Source organism: Fusarium graminearum, chromosome 4 (genome assembly GCF_000240135.3).
Source record: "Fusarium graminearum PH-1 chromosome 4, whole genome shotgun sequence".
Taxonomy (NCBI): Eukaryota; Fungi; Ascomycota; class Sordariomycetes; order Hypocreales; family Nectriaceae; genus Fusarium; species Fusarium graminearum.
Genome location: NC_026477.1, coordinates 1990761 through 2013632, shown reverse-complemented (window position 1 = coordinate 2013632; position 22872 = coordinate 1990761). Strand labels below are relative to the sequence as shown.

Genomic DNA, 22872 nt, shown 5'->3' with positions numbered 1-22872 from the left:
AAAGACCGAGGAATCGTTAAGTCGGCTTGGCTTGGTTTTGGATTAATAAAGGCGCTCTTAGTTGATCAATAATAAGTTCGAATATCAAAACAGTCAGTCACTTCTAGGCTCTCCTCGGTTGCGTGTCCGGTTTTAGTGGATCAAAGACGGGAAATGTGTTCTTTCAGTCTCGCATTGTAAGTGGTCGTGTTTCAACCTAGACAAGGCAGTGCCTGGCTTGTAGATCTTCTGATACGTCTCTGTTGTGTGAATTGCTGATTATCTACCTGGTAGCCTGACTACGAATTCGTATTCAGTCTTGATGTCAGTTTAATTCCTTACATGAGTGGCATATGTACACAATGGCTGCCACATATTGAGTTTCAGAACGCCTTTTCAACTGGTGAGATGTCTCGCAAAGCCATCGACTGAACTTGATATGTATCACACAGTCTTCTCCCTTCCTGGACTCCAACAACCCCAAAACAGCTTCAGTGGCTTGTGTGTTGACTTCCGCATACCTCTCAGGCAGAGCTTAATTGAAGTGCCTACAAAACTGGCCAACAACGGCCCGGCCCACGGCAGTGATTCACATCCATGTTCTAGATTTTCAACCACCGTCAATGCAACCCTTCAGTCGGGGTCATCCATCGTGCCTCGTCTGTCTCAAGAGCTCCAGGTCGGTTGCTTCAGTTCTCTTGGCTAAACACGGGACTGCAGGCATCCCCAGATGGTGATTATGTTGCCCCTTGTTGACTCGTTGGTGCCGCTGCTTTCTATCCCAACAACGGAGAATAGATCGTGCTGTCGGTCATATTTCTACCTCAGATAGAGTTTCTTACACATGTTTATCTGGACCGAGGGGTGACATGGCAATGTCGAAGCCATGTTTCACGACCTGTGGATCTGACCTCTGACCCTGACTTCCCAAGATGTGGCGCGAGTATCCCATATTGTGGCTGCCATCGGGACTTCATTCTAGCGGGACCGAGATCTGCCAGCTCTGCATATTGAGACTATACCAAATAAAGTTAGTCTCTCGACTCAATAGAGTACGTACATGGGGAGCATTACTTTGATGGATCGACATCCAGCCTCTTTCAAAGGGCTGCATTGTTAAGACCCAAAAAACAAACATTTCGTGTACAAACGCTACGCGAGTCCTGGAGCTACCTACATCAGTTGCAAGGTTAGACTTGCACTGCTACTTATACAACCAACTTTTCTTTCTCCCGTTTCAGATGCCAGCCTTGTAGCGAACCCAACCATATTTTGTTTCCATCATGACCTTTTCTTCACCTTCCAAGGTCTTATCTTCGCCCGCCAAGAGGAATCAATTGCTCTCCAGTCCTGAACGAAACATCGCCGCGTCCTTTCTTCTCGATACCCGAAACAATGAGCTTAGTCACCGCGACGCTTTGGCGGCAGCACAAATAGAACATGAGCGCGTTCGTCAAGCAGCGATACGAGTCTTCGAGCTCCATGAACTACAAGAAGAGCATAAGCGCATACTTGCTGAAGAGCGCAAGGAGGAGGAGAGACTAAAAGCTGAGGCTGCCGTGGTCGCGGAAGAAAAGCGGCTTCGGGAACTCAAGGCGAAGACGGTTCCCAAGTTACCGCCAGAGCCAGCACCCCAACCAGCATCTCCAGCCAAGCAAGACCCTGCGAAAACGAATGGCGCAACTCCTGTGAGCAATTCAAAACAGCCGGAAGCTTCCACGACGCCCGCCACCGAAGCGAAGAAGCCAGATCAGCCTGCAGCCCAATCGGCTCCTGCCACTGGACTGTTCGCTCAAAATAAACCTAGCAACCCCTTTGCTACCACAGAGCCAGCTTCTCAAAATCCATTTCAAAAACCAAATGGAGCGGTGACACAGCCTTTAAGTGTACCTGTCACCAATAAAACCACCCCTCAGCCGGTCTCCAAGCCTGCCGCACCAGCTGTACAACCTGTGCAAGCTAAGCCAGCTGCCAGCGTCGACCGCTATGCTCAAATCCACCAAGAGTTGAAGAAATTACGAAGAGACCTTCAAGCGCAGTCAAAGGTTGCCGGCTCGCCCCTCAAGGGCAAACTCGGTGCTGCTCGAAGAGAAATCCGAGTAGCTATTGGTCAACTAACGGCTGGAAAGGGAGCAAATAACCAACCTGTAAGTTGAAAGTTCCCTACCACTTTGAAGCGATTTCTCACAAATGTTAGATCAACAAAATTACAGGCGCGCTCAAAGAGGCTTTAGAGGGTAGGATCCCGAGTCCTCCCATCGATGTCAGTGCCTTTGTGGTTGATAAGAGAGAGCCTGTTGAAGGCTCTGCGAATAATGATGCCACCCTCCCCTCACTCTTTATATATCTTATCAACATCTGCGCCAAGGGTATTGTAAACCAGTTCATTAACGAAGGCGGTGCAAACCCCAAGGCCGCGGATCCTGTTGGCGTCTTTGCCGCCCACATCTTCTCGACGAAAGAATTCCAATGGCGAGGTCTATCTTTGGTCGACATTCTCATGGCTAAATATCGAATGGTATGCCCTGTCTTGTTTGGTTACAGGGGCAACGATAAGACAGAACGCGGCCGCGTCGCTATAGGATGGAAGAAGGATGGGCCATCATGGATCACGGAACAAAGTCACAACGACAGAATGACTGGCTTGGGTGCTGGATTTGCTTCCTTGTCTTTAAGAGACTTCAGCAAGTCATCCAAGAAAAACCCTTATCCGCCAACAAACTACTGGAAGGCACTCTCTTATATCGTCAACTCTCCACCCAACGAGACATCAAACACTCAATATGTGGTATTGCGATCCATGATCCAAGGCCATGAGCAGCGATTCCTCAACTTCTATGGGAATGCTGCATTGGCGGCGTTACGACTTGCACTTATCGAGTTCCCAAAGAAAGCACCTCAAAATGCCACTGCTGCTGGGTCTCTGGCTGCATTAGCAGACGTACTCAAGACCGAATCCGGGCTCGTCCTAGCATAACAGCGCATGACAACTGATTGTATGGCGAATTCAAAATGGAATCAAGTACAGGCTCTGACAGGGGTGAAGGAGGCTATCGCAGGATCGAGGACCGCTCTGTTACTTTATGATATACAACCGTGAGGCATTGCGCTTCAGTGATTTGGCAAGTGTTTGATAAACCTTTAGATAATATGACACTGTTGGAAAGTAAAATTGTCATTGTTACTCTGTCTATCGTTCTAGTACACATTCAAATGAGAAAAGAAAGTTCCTGGTCAAGGAGTACGATAACTCGTGAAAAGCAATTTCCCATACCGAACTCCAGTCCCACATATAACAAATCGTAAACGCTGCACAAAGGGGTTAAACATCCATCTCTTGAAGCCCGTGAAATACTTTATATGATGAGAAGGATGACTAGCAACAGTATAAGGACAAATATGAGAACCGCTATACAGCAGCTGCTATAGCGATCTTCATTCTGTCGTATCACATGTTGCAATTTCTGTACGCCCGTCGCCAACCGTCCGCCGACGCGATCAGCGACAGTGTCTATTTCATCAAGCATTTCACGCTGCTCCTCGAGCTCCCTTCCCATGTCGTCCGCCTGCCGGCGCAAGTTGCCTACTGTCTGAAACACGCCGTCGAGGTGCTGGTCTTGCTCGTGCATCATCTCCATCTGCTGCTGCTGTTCAAACTCGGTGTAATTGTCCTCTTGTTCGCCGTCAATGGCAAACGCATTCGGGTCAGGCAGATCGCCCGCGTCCATCTTTTTCGCAAGCTCATCGTGCATATCATCGATCTCGCCTCCAACTTCCTGCACAAGGCGCTTTCGACGCGTGACTTCGTGCTCTGACAGCCCAAATTGCGAGGGATTGGATTCGACGGCTTGGACAGAAGCAATTAGGTCGGCCAAGTCGTCGGCAAGGGATGATAGAGCATCTTCGAGATCGGAGCGGGCGGAGGCGAGTTCGGGGGAGCTGGCGTTTGTGGAAAGGGAGCGAATTCGAAGATATGAAGCAAACAGCGGACGCGTGGTGGCCATCTGGTTGAGAACATCTCTGTATCATTGTTAGCATTGATGGCTGAGCACATACTAAAAGGGTGGGACGTACTGCTGGACCTGCACGAAGGGGTCCTCATCGTTGGTGGACGACATCATCCTGAAAGCAGCGGAGTAACCATGCGCGTTGAAATGAGTGCGCTACAGCTCGGTATGGCGCTGCGACTGGAAGTTATTAGGAACAAAAGAAAAGCCAGGTGGTTCAAAACAGTATCTCTAAGGCTGCGACATCGTGTTAGATGGAAGGGATGACGTTGCATGCTCGGACCCTGCAGGTGAACTTACCCGGGAGCCTTCGGTGAGACCTCGCCGGTACGTACTGCTCTGGCACACACCGAGAACTCACCTGCAAACTCGACCCGCACACCAAAACCTCAATGAGAATAATGTTTATGACTGAAACTCCTTAAAAAACTGTTCCATAAATCATGTGTTCGGAGTCAAGCCTTGCCTAGATTTTCCCCTAAATCTGGGATAACTGATACAGAATACGCTGGGTTAATTTGTTTTGGTCTTCTTCCCAACTGTTAGGAATATCACCTTCACACAAAATTCACCCACTCACTTATCAGAGCAACCTCCATACCTAGGCAACACACACCTGGAATAGTCAAACTCTTACAGCGAGTTTTGGACATAAATACAAAGTTTTATATTACACAAAGACTTTCAAAACTCGTAAGCGTACAAACTCCTTCAACCCTGATACTATGACTGATAGTTCTGCAGGGTAACTTGTGTATCAGTCAAAATGATACCAAAAAAACCATTGCCGTTCAATGGTGACTTCTCGTCACCAGACGAGTATATCGATGAGCTTCTTAAGTTCGTTCGAACTTCTGAAACCTTCCAAATCCTTTGTGGTGGTGTCCATATTCTCGACTTCTTCACCATTGAGCCTGGTCTTTTTCATTATGCCATCCCTAAAGAATGGCACTCTTTCATCCTCTCATGCAGTCTCATGGAATTTCTGGACCTCCTCATGCGCGATGATCTGGACAATCTCAATTTTGATGGTGTGCAGCCACCGGAGAGCTTTATAGAATACGTTCGAACAGTTCGGAATCTTTCGCTCGGTCGATCGTTCACGCCGCCTACAGAGAAACTGCCTGCTCTTCCCCGGTCAGTAGCCATAGGCATGAACGTGAAAAAAAACCATGAAGTCACCAACTTCGCTGATTACCTCTCTCGACTTTCGGACGACATCAGAGAGCAGTATGGAAACGAAATATCTCACTACGTTGACTTTGGGAGTGGCCAGAATTACCTTGGCCGAGCTATGGCAAGTGAGCCCTACAACCGGCACGTAGTAGCTGTTGAGGGGCGAGAGAACAATGTCAATGCAGCAAAAGGTCTTGATATGTCCTCTGGACTGGCTGTCAAGCCCAAAGTCATGAGGAACAAGAAGCTATGGACAAAGATCCTGGAAGCACGAGGACCCGATGCCCAGGACGACCCGGAAGCTTTGGCTAAGGCCATCCGCGACGTGGCGGGAGACGAAGCCTTTGAGTTCAAACCCGTCAAGGAACTTGAAGGAGAATATACTCTGGAAAAGGGAAAGGGATCTGTTCAGTACATTTCAGGCCGTTTGGACAGTGGCGAGCTGGGTGAGGTAATCGCCCAAATTAACACTGAGAGCGACCCAGAAGCCGATAAGAAGGACCTGAACTTAATGGCCATGTCAATTCATTCTTGCGGAAATCTATCGCACTTTGGAATCCGCTCTCTGGTTCTGAACCCAGATATCCGGGCTGTGGCCATCGTTGGATGCTGCTACAACCTGATGACGGAGAAACTTGGTCCACCTACATACAAACATGCCTTCTTGCGACCGACTCTTCAAGCTGTCAACGGCCGACTTGTTCGGGAATCAGATAAGCATGACCCGCAGGGATTTCCCATGAGCCAAAGGTTCTCAACGCATCAAGGAGACGGTGTGCGACTCAATATCACGGCTCGTATGATGGCCTGCCAAGCGCCGCAAAACTGGACCGAGAAGGAGAGCGCAGGATTCTTCTCCCGGCATTTCTACAGAGCAGTGTTGCAAAAGATCTTCCTTGACCGGGGCGTGGTAAGAAAGATCCGGCATGGAGATAGCCAAGGGGAACCCCGAGATGCAGACACTGCACCATCCGCCCAGGATGATAGCGAAAGTCCCTTCGACATCAGCACCAATCCTGTTATCATTGGGTCGTTGCGGAAGAGTTGCTATGGAACGTTCAAGTCCTATGTCCGCGGAGCAGTGGAGAAACTCACAACCAACACTGACTACAAACAGTACACAGAGGTGATGCAGGAGAAGATGGGTGGTATCACAGACGAAGAGATCGAACAGTATGAGGCCCAGTATCTACCGCGAAAGAAGGAGTTGTGCGCTATTTGGAGTCTCATGGCTTTCAGCGCCATGGCGGTCGAATCGCTCATCGTGTCGGACCGGTGGACATTTCTCAAAGAACACGACGATCTTGTTCGTCACGCGTGGGTCGAAACGGTGTTTGACTATGGACTGAGTCCAAGAAACCTGGTTGTCGTAGGAGTTAAGCGATAGATAAACTTTGAGCTAGTTTGGAATAGGAATGACCAATGACACTCTGAACGCCATTGCCGACGTTTACCGCATCTATGTATATCATACGTATATCGTGTCGCGAACATCCATGTTTAGTCGAGGTATTAGTAGGTGATAAGCCAGATGTTTTCGTATCAATATTGGCCTCATCAGAACAGGCGAGCAACGAGACTTGGCAATCGCTTGCCATTGGTTATAGAGAGACACAGTACTGCGTATGTACTATGTACAAGAGGGCGTGGCTGTTTTCCCCAGACAGGGGATGTCATGCATGAACCACCCCTACACTCAGTTATGTCACTGTCGAAGGAAATGACAAGACAGGAAGTTATAGGGTCGATCAGATGCCACAGAGTAAAGAACCACCACCACAAATTTGGGACAGGTTATCCCGAACACTTGGTCGGTGTCCAATCATGAGTATAAATGCTTATTCTCACAACCACCAGTAAGTCAGCCCGTGGTTATCGGAAAATAGAATGAATCACATTACGATATGCAGAGGCGTAAGACTCAATCCCGGAACTCTTTATCGTAATCCACTTGGCGCCGTCCCACAAGGAGCGGGACGAAAGACCCTCTCTGTTGATAGGCATTACAATAGACATTTTTTTTTTCTGAGGATCGGTAGCGTCGGCTAGCCTTGTAGATAGATGTGATACGTCCTCTGTAGGTAGTAAATAGGTATTTTGTTGTTTCCGTGATATAAATTTATGACCTGATGGACAGGGATGAAATGCCCTGTGTGAACTCCCTACTGAGGTTTCTATGTTGCAGCGAGCCAGCCAATATCGTCATAGGCTACTAGAGACGTTCAAAGTGTGATATATTCAGACTGCGTCACCTGGAGTTTTGGACGTTGGGTAGGGTAATATTGGCAGGTGGTCACGCTATGAAGCACGAGTTTGTGGTGCTATTCATGAGATATTGACAGGATGACAGGGGTCAGAAGAAGCTGGATCCCGACACTACAGTAGAAGCTAGAGCGTCGTTAGTGGTATCTGCACCCACCATGATGGCATCTTTCGTGGGGTAACTTACATCACCCGACTCATATGGAAGCACATCTACCACGAAGTAAGATCGAAATGCTGTGTTGACATCTACCGAGACGAGATGATCCAGTGCTGAGACGTGTGCAGTAAGGTAAGAGTCATGCGATGTGACAGCGGCGAGCCTGCTTCGAGGCATGATAGGCAATGGTCTATTGATTGATCTCATTGTTGATGGTCTGCAACACCGGGTTCGAGGCGTAGCTGACAGGCTCAGGCATAATGCCACTCTGTTCTTGTTGGTGCAGAAAGCAGGGCAGGGTGCCCAGGTCAGGGGCGGCTGACACTGGGATGTTCAATTTGTGTGCTGTGGAGTGATGGAAGGTTCAGATTCTATGTGATGGTGCGGCAAAGTCGTTGCGAATGAATGAGGCTGGCTGTACGGATACCGATCCTGAGTTTGAGTGCGAGTCGCGAGGATACACGAAAAGCTGGGGTTGCTGGGATGTTTGGAAAAAAGAAACGCAGGCTCCGGCTCCTGTATCCAGGGTTCATTTACATCTGATCCAACTAGACTTGACCACGAAGGTGACAATCCTGGAAGGTGACGACGTCTCCGAGGTGAAGGAAAGACAAGGCAGGTGCTCGTTGTCAAGCTGCCTTCCGCCTGGATACATCTGCGCATCACAATTCGATTTGCAATCACGGTGACTTGTACTTTCCCTGCAATGACCGGGTGATATTCAACACCCTGACTTGCCTACAGGGAATTGCCAAAGGCATCTGTGCTAATCGGGAAATCATGAAGCTCACCTCATCTAATCATCATCATCACCACCAACCATGATATCGTCACGTTCCATCACCTTGGCCTGATTAACGAACCCGATCTCACGGGTCGCACATTTACCCAATAGGATCAGAGGTCAATACACGATTGGTTGAAAAGCTGAAGCTGCATACGGTGTGGCACAGTCGCGGCCGCAGGCTCATCGAAAAGGACAGGCAATCCATCTAACAATTAGGCATTCAGTTCCAAAAGCACTGTCTCAGACGGAAGGTGATTGCTGTTATACAAAAGTTCAGAAGCGTCTGCCAAATATTTCCGTCTAGCATGATGGTTAGTCATCCATTGCTTTCAATATGACTCGGCTCAGTCCATGGATGAATGGCAATTACCTCTTGACCGGCCTTGTACAGAGCAAGGGGTTGTACTCTCCCGACCTGTCTAGCTCTGCTGGTACGAGAGGTAGCCCCCACGCACCGCTGTTCTTCCATTGTATCGACTCCATGCATGTCTGTCACGGAAGCCTGTCTTACAGGTTGATCTCAGCACCACCATCATACGCTTATATCGAAGAGGGTAATATTTGTTGGTGGTGATGTAGTGACACCTGAATCGCTATGAGGCAGTGTTGCCTGGCTGCTTTGGTACTTTGTATCGCTATATTCATAGACACAAAGCTCAAAGCGTAAAGACATGCAGGACAATTGATGCTTCCTTTCTCCCGTCCAAGTCGTGGAACCACATTGGCCGTGATCACGAACGCCATCTGCGCTTTTCGGGCTGTACCGTACCAACAGAACCAATGTGTCTTCACGCATCGGGGATTGGGCAAAGATCTGCAGTCAAGCCACCCTCGAGCGGCCTCCTTGATGCGAGCGTGTCCATCTCCCGTGGAGAAAGACCGTATCATTCTGAAATAACATTGAAGAAAATCTTACCTCAGAATAACGCCATTCAACAGTTGTTAGTTGCCAACTGGGGCTGCAACGGTCAAGTCAGTCAGTCAAAAGTCAATGCTTCAGTGCTAGCACTCGGAATACCCTTAATGCCTACCCCCACCCACCCAAGAATGCATGTCCACTAACGTTGCTGCCGTCATAGCCTACTAGCCTACCCTCTGCCAACTCAACAGGTAGTTAATTCCCAAGTTGGTCATGGCCCGCACCTTGTCTGCGACGGCAAAACCCTGTCTGCAGGGCTGGGCTCGATCGAGGGACGTGCTCTTCCCGTTCGGCTTAGAGATAGCGATAATTACAGTCGAGGTACTCGACTATGTACGTACAATGAGGAGGAGAGTTAATAACGCGGGTTTACCCTTATCGTACCCTCCATTGTCTGAACTGGACCTGCATCTAGTTCTTCTTCAACCCTCCTCGCTACATGCTGCGTAACCTTTGGAAAACTTCTTCACACACTCAAACCTTGTTTACACACTTCAAACCAAAACAGAGTTTACCGGGTTTTCGGGCACTGGCCGTTTCTTTGTTTCTTGCCTCTCTTCTCCAACCTTGTTAGCCCAAACCTTGCAACATATACTTGAACCACCTGCCTACGAGACATCTTCATGATCCAGTCAGAAACTCGACTTCGACTTCGCGCCAATTTGTTGACGGCTTTCACCAGCGCAATCCTGCCGCAAAAGACGCAATCCCATTGCGCTCAGCCGTCGCCTTGACCAGATTTGTAGTACAAAGACCCCGGACCCTCAATGCTGGCCGTTCATCATGAACGCGCAGGTATCTTTCCTTGTAAGTCTCACACTCACTCTACATAGAATGCTTCACACCTGTGTCGTTCTCATCCCCTTTTGGCGCCCACCACGACCACGCTGCCGAATTGCATTTGTAGCTTAGTTTGGTTCTAACTTGTGCGCTCTAGGATGGGACATACACGCTGATTCACATTCCCCTCAGCCTTTACTCGAGCCTCCTCCAGCCTATTCTTCGAGTACTGCTGCCGCAGTCACAAGGCGCAGGAGGCCTGCGCGACTCACCCGAGTACGAGTTACAAGGACTCACTTCTGATGGACAGCATGGCTTTCTCAACATCAGTGTTACCCCTCTAGAGTGTTCGGTTGTCTGCCACACTTCGTGGGCCCAGAATGTGTTCGAGCCAGTTCTCAAAACCCTGCCGCGCGACGTTGCGAAGATCGTCTCCGTTTCTAAAGAATCCTACATGGTCCTTTCCGTCATTAGTGCTGGACTTGATGCAGGCGGCCGTGTCATGGAATTGACCTCCCCACTTGCTCTTGCTGGTATCCCTATCTTCTTCATCACAACCTACTACTCGGATTTTATTCTGGTCCCGACAAAGGAGCGCGAGAATGTGGTCAAATCTCTTATAGCCAAGGGCTTCGAACTATCAGACAACGAATCCAACTTTATTACTTCTGCCGCGAATAGCCAAAAGCAAGGTGGTGGGTTGCCAGCATCATCCCCACCACATGAGGGCCTCCCGCTCAATGTCGCTGAGCTGCAAACACGCATTTTCGGCACACTGAAGAAGCGGAATGTGGCCCCCAACCTCGAGGAAGCACTGGAATTGGTGCAATGCTCTGGCCGTGAAACGTCGCAGCTTGCAAACTTCACTCACCAGCGGCCTTCGATTAGTCGGCACGCAACTGGGAACGGTCGTAGACCCAGCTGGGCAGACAACGTCGACACGAAATTGTACACATGCATTATTTCAGCACTTGTGTCACAGCCTCGATTCATGTCTGTTACTCTGGCTCAAGACGACCCACCATCCTTGTTGCTCGACAAGAATCTTCTCGACATATTTGGTGATTCGCTTGTTGGAGACACTGACGCTTACTTGATCCCGATTTTCCTCGACCTCAAGAGTCTTCCTCTTGAGGCTACGGGTATCGTATGTGGTGTCGCTGGTATACTGGTGCAGGATCCACAGATAGCTGCCAGCTCTGAGCTGTCATATCTCTCAACGGCGCAAGCAGGCGCTGTGATCCTTTCTGAAGAGCAGGCCGTCAGGGCGATGAGTATCTTGAAACCCTTGTTGAGCGATGAAATTTAGCCATGGGACCCCAATACCGATATAACAAACGAAGAAGGACACTTGTGACATATTACTGTACGATAAAGAAATGCTCATAGTAGATGAGCAGCTAACGAGAGGCGCAAAGGAAACGGCGTTTGTTTGCTGTGAAGTCGAGGGGCTGGGATTGATGTGCGGGAAGAAGTTATTTCTAGATATTCCAATGTGAGCGATCTGCGTTTTGGATTGTTTGTCTGAATGGTGTTCCCAGGTGCGGCCAAGTCCCATTTTGATACCAAATAGTGTGACAATTTGTTTGTTGATGTGTTTTCAGTTTCGTGCCGTATTATATTCATGCGTAAAGTCTCCCTTGACATTAAGGGGTTCATTTCCCTTTTTTCTTCTCTTGCTTCTCTTCTTTTACTAAACCAGCCTTTACCAGACCGTCCCTTGCTACAGCGTTGATGAGCGCAAACCTTCTAGGTCCCAGCTGAACACCACCATACCATCTCGTCACCACTACCATAGCATCCCAGACGTCCATGACTTGCATCAGGTGCAACATTCTTCCTCCCGCAGCGGCCTCTCCGTCGTCATCACAGTCCTGGAAACTCGAGGCGCCGGGCCCGCGGATCCTCCATGCTGTCATATTGTGCGTGGCGCCGCGAATACGCTTATCTGATGCAAGAAGAAGCTGGACGTAGTAGCGTGCTTGGTCAGGCGACGTGACTCGCGCGACATGTGCTAGAAATGTTGATTTTGACTCTGTAACGAGGTCGGAGAGAACCCATTCCGGAGGGGGAAAATCTGGTTCTTCGTAGTACTCTTCCTCAGGCGTTGAAGCAGCCGGAGGTTCCATCTCTTGAGGTTCTGGCTTTTGCTCCTCAGCACGCCGCGTGAATTCCTCCACCGCATCGAAAAGACAAACTAAACCCTCTTGAAAGACCTCGGTCAAGGCATCGCGGAAGAGGCCTAGATCACGAGCGCCAGCGCCCTTCACGCCGCCGGAGCTGTGGTGTGTGCTGAGAACAGTGGGCGGTTGAGAGGGGTAATTTGAAGGGAACTTGAGACGGAGTGAGGACGCATCACCAGGCAGTTTTAAGATATAGATAGAGGTGTCATCGTCTGATGGGATAAGGCTACCGTCGCCATAGATGGAGTTGATTGCCTCAACCTCGTCTTGAAGCTCTTCGGACATTGTTCGGGGAGTGAGGGGTCGAAAAAGAGTGAAGGAGAAAGGTGTATCTATGCAAGCGAGAGCGAGATTGAGTTTATCTTAAATCAAATCAAGGTTTATAAAAGGTATATATACAAAGAGGTTACAGAGTTTTAACAGTTGCAAGTATGAGAACGTCCTTGTCTACAAGTTGATGGTGAGAATAACTTGCATGTAGCCCCACATCAGCTCATCACTTTAACCTCACTCATTGACCCACCCAATTCGTTTCTTGAGACATGTTCTATGATAACGTCACAAAGAAAAGATGGTTTCGAATTTCGAACAAATTGATATTGGATGCATACACAAGACTACGGGGCGGCGCAAAGAGTAATCGAATACTAGCCATGTTCTGGCCTATTCCACAACATGACTCATCTATAGCTTCAAGACAGAAATAACCAGCAGCTTGCTCAGGTCTTACTCGTCCATGACAGCAGCGAACTTGTCTGTCATCTTCTGTTGGATCTCCTCGTACTAAAAGCCGTGTTAGTGTATGTATATCAAATGTCATAGATGACTGGTAACTTACTCTCTTGGTAATAACTTCCTGGCCATCGGTAGGCACCTCGAACTTAAGCTGTCGTAGGTTGGCTTGTAGTTCGGATGTAGCCTCTCGCACCTTGGCCCAGCTCTGACCCTGTGCAATAACCTTCTGAGCCTCATCGTGGAAACCGACCATGAGCTTCATCATCCACTCAGTCTTCCAGATAGGGCAGAACTGGTCATAGTCTGAGTAACCGTTCTGCTGGAGGAAATCTTCCTTGATCAAGCCAGCGATATCGAGAGTAATCTTGTCGGGATCAGACAGAGCACTCTTTCCGACAAGCTGCACGACCTGGTCGAGCTCCTCAGAGTCGGAAAGGAGTTGCTTGATACGGTCGCGGAGTCGGGGGAAATCAGGGTAGTTCTTCTCGTAGTACTTGTCCAGAATGTTGTTGTACTTGCTGTAAGAGGCCGAGGTGTTAATGGAAGGGAAATGCTTTCGCTGAGCAAGCTTCTTGTCAAGACCCCAGAAGACCTGCACAATACCCAGAGTGGCTGTTGTAACGGGATCGGAGAAATCACCACCAGGGGGACTGACAGCACCGACGATACTGACACTACCCTCGCGCTCAGGAGAACCAAGTGTCTGGACACGACCGGCTCGCTCGTAGAACGAGGCAAGCTTGGCACCCAGGTAAGCGGGGAAACCCTGATCAGCAGGCATTTCTCCCAGACGACCTGAAAGTTCTCGAAGAGCCTCAGCCCATCGGGATGAAGAATCAGCCATCATGGCGACGTTGAGACCCTGGTCGCGGAAATATTCAGCCACTGTAATTCCCGTGTAAATGGAGGCTTCTCGAGCTGCGACGGGCATGTTGGAAGTGTTGGCAATAAGTGTGGTCCGCTTCATGATGGGCTCCTTGCGGCCATCAACCTCAATGGTGAGCTCGGGGAAATCCTTCAAGACTTCAGCCATCTCGTTACCTCGCTCACCACAGCCGACGTAGACAATAACGTCACTGTTTGAGAACTTGGACACAGACTGACTAATGACAGTCTTTCCACAACCGAAAGCACCGGGGATGGCGACAGTACCACCCTGGACACTGGGGAAAAGGGCATCGAGGACTCGCTGGCCGACAATGAAAGGCTGATCGGCAGACTTCTTGTCGTTGGAAGGACGGGGCACTCGGACGGGCCAGGACTGCATCATGGGGTACTCGGTCTTCTTGCCATCGAACTCGACCTCGAGAATGTTGTCGACGACAGTGTACTCGCCCTTGGAGGCGATCTTGGTAACAGTTCCTCGGGCGCGGGGAGGGAACAGAATCTTGTGGTTGGCAAGGAAAGAGTTCTCAAAGACGGAACCCCAAACATCACCACCAGAGAGGTGGTCGCCGACCTTGACGGAGGGCGTGAACTCCCACTTCTTGTCGCGGTCGAGGGCAGGAACGGCGATACCGCGGGGAATGTAAATGGACTTGGCCATCTTGGAAATGGCCTCGAGAGGACGCTGGATACCGTCGTAGATACCGTTGAGCAGACCGGGGCCGAGCTCGACGGACAAGGGCTTTCCGGTTCGGTAGACGGGGTCACCAACCATAACGCCGGCTGCGATGAAGATTAGCTTGGAGTTCTTGGACCTTGTCATGGATTGCCGTACATGTCTCCTCGTAAACCTGAATGGAGGCCTGGTCGCCATTGATTCGAATGACCTCACCAACGAGGTTGTCGTGTCCTACTCTGACCTGGAATAGTATCGTGTCAGTTTGTGGCCGATGATGTCTGCGGTAGATGATTGCAACTGACCAACTCGTACATGGCAACGCCAATCATGTCCTCGGCGATGACGACGGGACTGTAGAAAGTCAGTATAACATGTTGGATATAGACGTGCTAGCTTCAACAAGCTTGGTTTGCGACTGAACATTGACGCAGGATATGTGTGTCGGCAGGTACTGACCCAGAGATGGAGTAGATTTTACCTGCAAATAGTGTTAGCGACACCGCAAGGTACCTTGAAACTTGGAAGCTAGATCGAGCATACCAGCTGTGAACCCATCGTCCTCGTTGGACTTGCTGCTGTTGTTGGCAGCCTTCTTCTGAAGAAAACAAAAAGTCAGCGTCAATAAACTAGAAGCGCAGTCTGCGCTGTGTCGCCAACAAGCACCGGGCCAAGATTGTGAACGAAAGCTTGGAGGAGGTCGGGAATCAACGCACAGGAGCCATGTTGGGCGGAGAAACTGGCGCGTTATCGGATTGATTATTAGGTGAGTTGAATAAAGTCGGCGACTGTGGCTGTATGGGATGCGATGTCGAACCAGGGGAGGAGGTCGACGAAGGTGGCGGTCGAGATGGAGGTTGAGGTGTTGATGAAGATGGAGACAGAGACGCAGACGTAGACGGAGATGGTGGTGGAGAGTTTGGCAGAGGCACTTGACGAGCTACATCCACATGCACCAACGCTAAAGGAGCAGCAGCAGCAGCAGCAGCAGCAGCTCTAGGGTGGAGTCGAGATGATGACGATGTAGCCTGGACAGCTCTGGGAGGAGTGGGGTCCCGGGGCTCACCACCAGCAATAACGTTAGTGGGTGGCGCGGGGGCTGGATCACTGAAGCTTCCTCTGAAACGACTACTGGAGCCCCTGGAGCTGGCCGGGGACCGGGACCTGCTTATGGGGCTTTGGTCGTCGCTCCCTTGCTCTCGATGGCTACTATTGTCGTCTTCGTCGTCTTCGCCTCTGGTGCGGATGAGATCCAATAGAGAACGCCTCGCTCTAAGAGTAGGACGAATGCCGAGCATAAGCTACAGACGACAGTCTTTTTTTTTTGTGGCTGAATTTAAATGTAGATTTGAGTTATGGGAAGCGAGAGCATGAAATGGTCGCCGATGCTGTTGTTGATCAGGGTAAAAGAGATGCGGATCCCTCCAGCTCTATATGCAGCTGAGATCTGGTTAAGGGAACGTTTAGGTTGGCTGGAACGCTTGGACAGGTACAGTAGCGCCCATTCTAGGCTGCATAACATAACTTCAATTCATGCAAACAATACAACACCCAGCTACCGACCCGACAGATCTACACCTAAATCGAGACATTATCTTGATCTATAAGAAGCTATTGCCTTATGCGACTGCTCTATCGCCTAAATTTATTATGATATTTCATCTTCCATCTCAAGAGAATAGGCCCTTATTCCGTCATGTTTACATACATGTCAAGGGAGTGTTTTCCAAGAAGTGTTACTATACCCCTTCCAGAAAGACTCACAGCGATGAATACTAAAACACCTACATCAAAACACCATTTAAACATATCCCGTTATACTAATCTTCTCTTCAATTCGTCTTCTTGTCCTCGTTCTCCCTCTTCCAAACCTCTCCCAACTCTTTGATCTCGGCATTCGTCTTGATGATCTGTTCTCTTGCACCAGCCCATGGCTTTCGACCTCGACCAGTATCAAAAAGCCTGTAAACCGCAGGCACATCAGTACCATCCATGAGAAGATTGTAAAAATTTCTATCATTCCACCACAGTTTCCAGGCCTCCCATGTAAAGCAGCCCAGACGGTCCGTGACTCCTGTGCCTGCTGCTTGGTTGATAAACTCATAAGTCTTGGCCATCTTGAACCGAAATCCTAGATGAGGAAATGGGCCTCGCTTGAGTATGCTGACGACAAAGTTGTAGTGGTCATCGATATCTTTGCGTCTCTCTTGTTCGTTGGCGATGGGGTACCCTCCAGACCACACACCAGCCAGGGCCATAGTGACAATGTCGTACAGCACAAAAGGCGGTCTCATGATGATTACATGGCCGATGAACGCCAAAGAGTCGGGGAACTGCTCCGACATAAAGCCATGATAAAGACGAGCAAACTTGTCTTCGTCTTTATAATACTCGGCCGCCTCAATCTTCTTATTGTGGTCAGGGGCAATGGCTGGGTCAGTTGGATCCCCAGGGCCCTTGATGATAGAGAAATCGTAGCCGTAGCCTGAACAGAAGATTATGGCATCTATGTCATCGAGGATGGTACCGTCGGTAAGAGCAACAGTCTTTGGCCCAGTGATTTCTTGGATACCCCTTACCGACTTGACACTGCCACTCTTGAGATTATCCGCCAGGTCCTCCGAGAACAACGGTATTCGGTGGAAGACTCCATCGACTGGTCGATCTTTCAAGATGTCTTTCATCAGTGGCCATTCTTTATCCCTGACGCTGACCATCATCTTGGTCATGAATGTAGCGAGTATCGTCGGCGAGAAATTGCCCAACGCTCTTATGCACATGGATATGCGACGACTCAAATTATGCTCAAAACCTTGTCCCTTGACTCGTCTGGGGAGCTTTGCATGGTTAGCAACTATTTGTGACATCTTTGATCAGGAAGGCTTACAACAAAAACTGTCCCTCGATGACTGGCATAGACCTGCTTGGCTCCGCCTTTGACGAGAAAAGAAGTTGAATCAACGCCAGTTGCACCAACTCCCACGACGATGACATTCTTGCCCCGGTATTTGGACACATCTTTGAATTGTCTCGAATGAATAGCATCTCCTGTAAACTTCTCAATGCCTTTGACTTTTGGCATGTGCTTAGTGTTGAGCATGCCAGTGGCGACAACAACGCGGCTGTAAGATCTGACCTCTTCAACTCCTGTCTTGACGTTCTTTGTAAAAACCCTCCATTTCTTTTGCTGTTCGTCACGCTCTATGTGATCCACTGAGATTGAGAATTCAATGTGTCGGAAAAGATCAAATTTCGTGGCATAAGATTCAAAGTATCGCTCAAGGTCTTTTTGGGGTGGATGCATAGGGAATTCTGATAAGGGTGAGCTTTCTATACTTGGCCACCAACATCATCAACTTACCATCGGGCATAGGAAAGTCTGTGATAGTACACTATAGATAATCAGCATTGCTATCCATGTCAGAACTGACTTAAAACGTACACACTGCTTAGAAGTGTTTGCTGTCGTGTATTCTGTTGCAGTAGTCTGCTCGACATTCTGCGAGGCGTGCCATGTTCCGCCTATATGTTCGTGTCTCTCAAATGCTCTGGCATCGAGTCCCTGTTCACGAAGGTTCTTGAGTGCCAACAGACCGAGTGCTCCCGTTCCCACAACGCACACATCGGAGCCGAGTTTTTGATTCTGTGATGAAGTCATGTTTCAGTATAAACGATGCTGGTATGTAAGAGGGACAATGTACGGAAAACTGCGACAATACCGTTATATATATATTCAGAGCTGGCTCTGTAGTTACAACACTGTAGAGTTGCGCGTCTAAGAATCATAGGCGCTTAATTCTCACGTAGGCAGGCTAAACGTAACATGGAGCTTGTCAGCTTTTAGATACTCTGATACTGCAAACAACGATAGAAAAGCAGGGTTGATGCTTTTTTGGTAAATAATATGTGTCCGAGAATGTGTCCGAATCTGCTTATTATTCACCATCTCAAGGTTGGCAGCCGAGATTCCCGGTCTCTTATGTGTCCGGTGTAAGTGAAAGGAAGGAGAGGAATCGAAGGATTTACCCCCAGATCACCAAAAGCAGAGTAGGACCCATTCGCAAGCTGACACGAATTTAGACGCTTGGGAGCAGTTGCGGGCGTTACTAACACGTCTGTAAGGGCCGAGGTTACACAAATCGAGACTCTACGTCTATCCATTCATGATCAGGTAGATGGCTGCCAACATAGTTATCCAGCGATACTTTGCAGAAAACGAGGGGGGGATGTTGGAAACAACACTCGGACCGACCTCGAGAGCACTGAGTTACGTACATTTGTGATCACTCAAATAGCGGAAACGTCCTTATGATTCAACTAATGCAAACGATGAGAGATGTTCCCTTCAGTATACAACATGGCAGATATATGGGATTCATCTCTAAGGTTCATTATCCGTACAACTTAACTCCCAGGCCTACCAACAGCTCCTGTAAAATCCTCAAAGCACCCTCCTTGGCTACTAGCGCAGAGAATGTCGCCTGTATAACAGAGATACCGCACTCATCTCTCTCAGCAGAATCCTCCATTCTTGTATGGTATGAAGAGCCAAGCGTGGGGACGTCGCAGCCATCCTGGCTTCGCGCAGCTCGCAGCAAACATATCTGCGATTTTCGGCACTCGTCTTCGCACACAGGCTGTTTCCATCCCCTGCTAAGACGCAGCATAAAATTGTCAAAAGCAGTTTGGTCCTTTTCAAATACCTCTGTGATGTTGTGCCAGAATGCTGCAGTAAGCTCTGCTTTGGGGTCCGTCAGTGGCGGGTTCGTAAGCGGACCGTACGTCTCCTTAGCTGAGTAGTATTTCTTCCAAACGGGGCCTTGAGTCTGATACGTCGGCGAGTTCATGTCAGCGCTATAAGTCGTGGCATCGAGGACTGCAAATGTGATAGGGTCGACGTCGTAGACACGAAAAGACGGCATGCCGGATGTTGGGGTAAGTGAAGGGCCAACGTATGATGTGAGCAGAGCATTGCTAAAGCTCTTCTTTGGTGCTTCGCTGTATGTGATCTGAAAGTGGTCTCTGTGCGTGTGGCCAAAGAACATGGCCGCGATAGTTGACGAATATCGGTTCACTATCTGGTTCAAGTAATTCGACTGATCGTGGAATGCATTCCGATCGCCTGGGGGCATGTGTCCGATTATATAAACGCGCTCCCCTGCTTTCTCGGCAGCGTGAAGTTCTTCGATAAGCCAATCGAATTGTTTACTAGGATCGCGTATCATCTTTCTCTGAAATAACCAAAAATTCCCTCGGTAGTATAGGTTTGTGTTGAGAGAAATAACACGGAGGTTTCCATGGGGAAATTTGGTAGAGTATGCGCCTATTTGCGCGGCCTTGGAAGCTGCTTCATGCCCGATCCAGCGAGACCATGCCCCGGCGAGAAGGTCGTAGATCCAAGATGATGCGCCACCAATAGAGCTAGGTTGGTAGGCATTTGTAGGATGAGACTCGTGGTTTCCTGCTGTACCGTAAACTATACCAAGATGCTTGTCCATATTCTCATATGATTCAATAACTAAAATGAGTTAGCTAGAAGCCAAGTTTGACAACGGTAGTGAGTGCTTACTTTGGTGCTTATTGTAATCCCATGTAGTGTTCCAAATCGAGTGGTCAACTACATCGCCGGTGAAGATGGTAAAAGAAGCATCTGGAACTATCTCTTTAATTGCCTGATACATGCTGTGTTCTAAAGAAACGGGGGAATCGCAGGTATGTTCGCCGAAGGGTCCAGCTGGAGAGTCTGTCTTCCCAGGCTCGTCATTTTCTGTGAAGGGCCTAGAAAAGTCAGTCCATGATTTATGCGTATGGCGAATTATTTTGACTTGCCTGCAGCATATAGGCTTGTTGCATTTCGCATTTGATCCTTCAGTATAAAGCTGATCAACGTGAATATCGGAGTAGTGGACGACCTTGATAGGATCTTGTCCACTCGGGACTGGGCGCTTCAGGTGAGATCGATCAGGCGGTAGAGGAACATCCCACTCTTCTATAGCAGGGTACTGACAAAGGCCAAGAAACGTAACGCAGAAGTGTTGTGCGGTTTTCGAGCCGATGGCCACATTCCTCAACGCCTCGGCAATAATAGGCCCTTGGAGCTCGATAGTTCCTTCGCAAACATCCGGCTCTTCAACCTGAGATGGGGTTTTTAGTATTCGCTATGTACAAGAATGAAGCATAAATACCTTTGATTTCTTGCAAACATTCTGGAGTGTATGTACAAAGGTTTTATCGCCCAGTTTCGCGAGGTTTTTGAACGTCAATAGCAGACCCTATAGTAGGTATAGATTAGCTGCTGAGTATGCAACCTCGCACTATAAAGCATCACTAACCTGGCATCCCGAACAAGACGAAACACCCTGGATTTGCTTCCATATCCGATCCGCCCAATCGATTCGATATAGCGTCTGTTGAATGTCATCAATGTTTTGGATAGCAATGGCTGATCCGTCACTTCCGGTAACGCCTGCTATTACACCCAGACAAGGCAACAGAGCTATTGGAAAACGCATAGTTGTTGTGCCAGGATTAAGCAAGTGCGGATTGAAAATGAAAGAAACAAGTGGTTTGTGACAGAGACTTTTTGTGTTGATTCATCATCAGACTCGCGTCTCAAGCGACAACCACAAGGAATGGGATGAATGAACGGGCCTATGTCGAACTCCTGGACCGGCCTAGGCGCGCCGCTACAACGCCCACATGACCGACATGTTTAGACAAGGATATCTTGGGGATAACGTCACCATAACTTAGTACTGTATTGACATAAACTGCACATTTTATCTCATAAGTGAATTCTAGACTGGGATATCACTAATTTACCCATGTTGATGAATTAATCCAAGTCTCATCTGTCTTCGCTATATACCTACTAGGTATCTATCTACTTGTATTTGGTGGTTGGTACAACTTTAAAGACAACATTGATATAACTATCTATCTTCTATATACGATGTCAAGGTGCAGGTTTTATCAGATGGCATAATTATCTTGTATTCTTTTTGCGTTTCTTCATACAGCCGTTACCTACCCTCTAAGTATTTTAATTCGATAGTCTTACAAGATGAGTTCAGCATCGTAGCCGACATATAATAGTTGTACACGGAGCTCGCTACTCCAACATGAATAAGTTTTAGATACTCGTCATGCTATCTTGCATTTGCCTCAATCCGTCCCGCTCTCGTCTTTCTTGGACGATTTCGTTTTCTTGGATGCGGCCTTCTTCTTGGGCTCAGTCTTGTTCTTGGGCTCGGCCTTTTTCTTGGGCTCGGCCTTCTTCTTGGGCTCGGTAGTCTTCTTCTTGGGCTCAGTGGTCTTCTTTGACAGCGCCTTCTTGCTAACCCTTTTTTTCATGGCTGGCTCGTCGGCCCACGCAACTTTAGTCCCTCGTTGCTCCTCTCTCTCTGTCATCATACGCCTGGCTCTCCTTCCAGCTTTAGTGCGTTCCTGTAGTTGTCCATTCCACATCTTGAACCATTGCCTGGAACGCGTTTCCTGATCCAAGCCCATCAGCTTCTTTCTGCGGCCCTTCATCTGGACCAAGATCCTTCGCGCCCGGTCTGATGGAAACTCCGTGATTGTGTATTCTACCGTCCAGTCGGGCACATCTCCAAGGGCCCGGCGTTCGACACGTTTCACAACCAGGTCGTCGACCTTGTTGCGGACTGTAACGTACATGCCTAATACTTCTTTTTCAGAATTTCCAGGCGCATTTTGATCAGAGGTTGCTTCTCCTGTGGGCAGTGACTGGCTTGCTTCAGGGGAATCGTCCGTGGTCGCTAGGGGGTCATCTATCCTGGCCAAGTTCTCTTCGTCCACCTCGTCGTTCAGCTGCTTCTGATCTCGTACTAGCCCTGACAGAATTTTCTCAAAAGTCCTCAAGCTGCTCGTGTTCATCTCGACACCCTCAGCAACCTTAAGGATGAGATCCTTGAGGGAAGAAGAATCCCGTGGAACAGCATTGGTCGCTGGCTCGGCGTTGCCCTCAACGACTTCGTCAGCTGTCTGGGCAGACGCATCGTCTTCCCCAGCAATGCCGTCCACCACAACCTCATTGTCCTCGACGTGACTGGAAACTGTCTCCTCGACAGACTCGACGTTCTGAGACTCAAGATTAAAGTCAAAACTAGCGCCCTGAGATGCCTCGTCCAGCTGCCCCAACAGAGTTTCCGTTTCAGAGCTTGACTCGAACTGGGTGTAGCCTTCGCTGCCTTCAAGGGAAGGCTCAGTGGCTTGCTGCAGATCATCTACTGCCGGAGTATCAAGAGTGTCTTGGGACTCGTTAGCTCCTTCACAAGTCGTCACCCAAATCCTCGGTCAAAGC

At 48.9% G+C, this 22872-nt stretch overlaps 9 protein-coding genes across 9 annotated transcripts; 3 read left to right on the top strand and 6 right to left on the bottom strand.

The window, feature by feature from the left end:
* Positions 1 to 1262: 1262 nt before the first annotated feature.
* Positions 1263 to 2956, top strand: FGSG_07008 (uncharacterized protein; the record flags this gene model as incomplete). The annotated part of the gene is made up of 2 exons (XM_011328393.1): positions 1263 to 2126; positions 2177 to 2956. The coding sequence occupies 2 exons, from the start codon at positions 1263 to 1265 to the stop codon at positions 2954 to 2956; spliced, it is 1644 nt and encodes a 547-aa protein (XP_011326695.1).
* A 379-nt stretch (positions 2957 to 3335) lies between these two features.
* FGSG_07007 (uncharacterized protein) lies at positions 3336 to 4097 on the bottom strand (the record flags this gene model as incomplete). Its single annotated transcript, XM_011328392.1, has 2 exons — positions 3336 to 3999; positions 4054 to 4097. 2 exons carry the CDS (start codon positions 4095 to 4097, stop codon positions 3336 to 3338), a joined length of 708 nt encoding a protein of 235 aa, XP_011326694.1.
* A 655-nt stretch (positions 4098 to 4752) lies between these two features.
* Positions 4753 to 6549, top strand: FGSG_07006 (uncharacterized protein; the record flags this gene model as incomplete). Its single annotated transcript, XM_011328391.1, has 2 exons — positions 4753 to 5017; positions 5060 to 6549. The coding sequence occupies 2 exons, from the start codon at positions 4753 to 4755 to the stop codon at positions 6547 to 6549; spliced, it is 1755 nt and encodes a 584-aa protein (XP_011326693.1).
* Positions 6550 to 9689: 3140 nt separating this feature from the next.
* Positions 9690 to 11640, top strand: FGSG_07005 (uncharacterized protein). Its single transcript, XM_011328390.1, has 2 exons — positions 9690 to 10097; positions 10228 to 11640. The coding sequence occupies exons 1-2, from the start codon at positions 10074 to 10076 to the stop codon at positions 11377 to 11379; spliced, it is 1176 nt and encodes a 391-aa protein (XP_011326692.1). The 5' UTR covers positions 9690 to 10073; the 3' UTR covers positions 11380 to 11640.
* An 85-nt stretch (positions 11641 to 11725) lies between these two features.
* FGSG_13041 (uncharacterized protein) lies at positions 11726 to 12538 on the bottom strand (the record flags this gene model as incomplete). Its single annotated transcript, XM_011328389.1, has 1 exon — positions 11726 to 12538. One exon carries the CDS (start codon positions 12536 to 12538, stop codon positions 11726 to 11728), a length of 813 nt encoding a protein of 270 aa, XP_011326691.1.
* Positions 12539 to 12898: 360 nt separating this feature from the next.
* FGSG_07004 (vacuolar ATP synthase catalytic subunit A) lies at positions 12899 to 15847 on the bottom strand (the record flags this gene model as incomplete). The annotated part of the gene is made up of 7 exons (XM_011328388.1): positions 12899 to 13036; positions 13092 to 14656; positions 14709 to 14793; positions 14855 to 14903; positions 15009 to 15030; positions 15093 to 15147; positions 15266 to 15847. 7 exons carry the CDS (start codon positions 15845 to 15847, stop codon positions 12980 to 12982), a joined length of 2415 nt encoding a protein of 804 aa, XP_011326690.1. The 3' UTR covers positions 12899 to 12979.
* A 534-nt stretch (positions 15848 to 16381) lies between these two features.
* FGSG_07003 (uncharacterized protein) lies at positions 16382 to 18207 on the bottom strand (the record flags this gene model as incomplete). Its single annotated transcript, XM_011328387.1, has 4 exons — positions 16382 to 17386; positions 17437 to 17861; positions 17911 to 17941; positions 17992 to 18207. The coding sequence occupies 4 exons, from the start codon at positions 18205 to 18207 to the stop codon at positions 16382 to 16384; spliced, it is 1677 nt and encodes a 558-aa protein (XP_011326689.1).
* Positions 18208 to 18940: 733 nt separating this feature from the next.
* On the bottom strand, positions 18941 to 21375 carry FGSG_07002 (uncharacterized protein; the record flags this gene model as incomplete). The annotated part of the gene is made up of 5 exons (XM_011328386.1): positions 18941 to 20067; positions 20119 to 20683; positions 20735 to 20821; positions 20882 to 21045; positions 21372 to 21375. The coding sequence occupies 5 exons, from the start codon at positions 21373 to 21375 to the stop codon at positions 18941 to 18943; spliced, it is 1947 nt and encodes a 648-aa protein (XP_011326688.1).
* A 338-nt stretch (positions 21376 to 21713) lies between these two features.
* FGSG_13040 (uncharacterized protein) lies at positions 21714 to 22445 on the bottom strand (the record flags this gene model as incomplete). Its single annotated transcript, XM_011328385.1, has 1 exon — positions 21714 to 22445. The coding sequence occupies one exon, from the start codon at positions 22443 to 22445 to the stop codon at positions 21714 to 21716; it is 732 nt and encodes a 243-aa protein (XP_011326687.1).
* Positions 22446 to 22872: the final 427 nt, after the last annotated feature.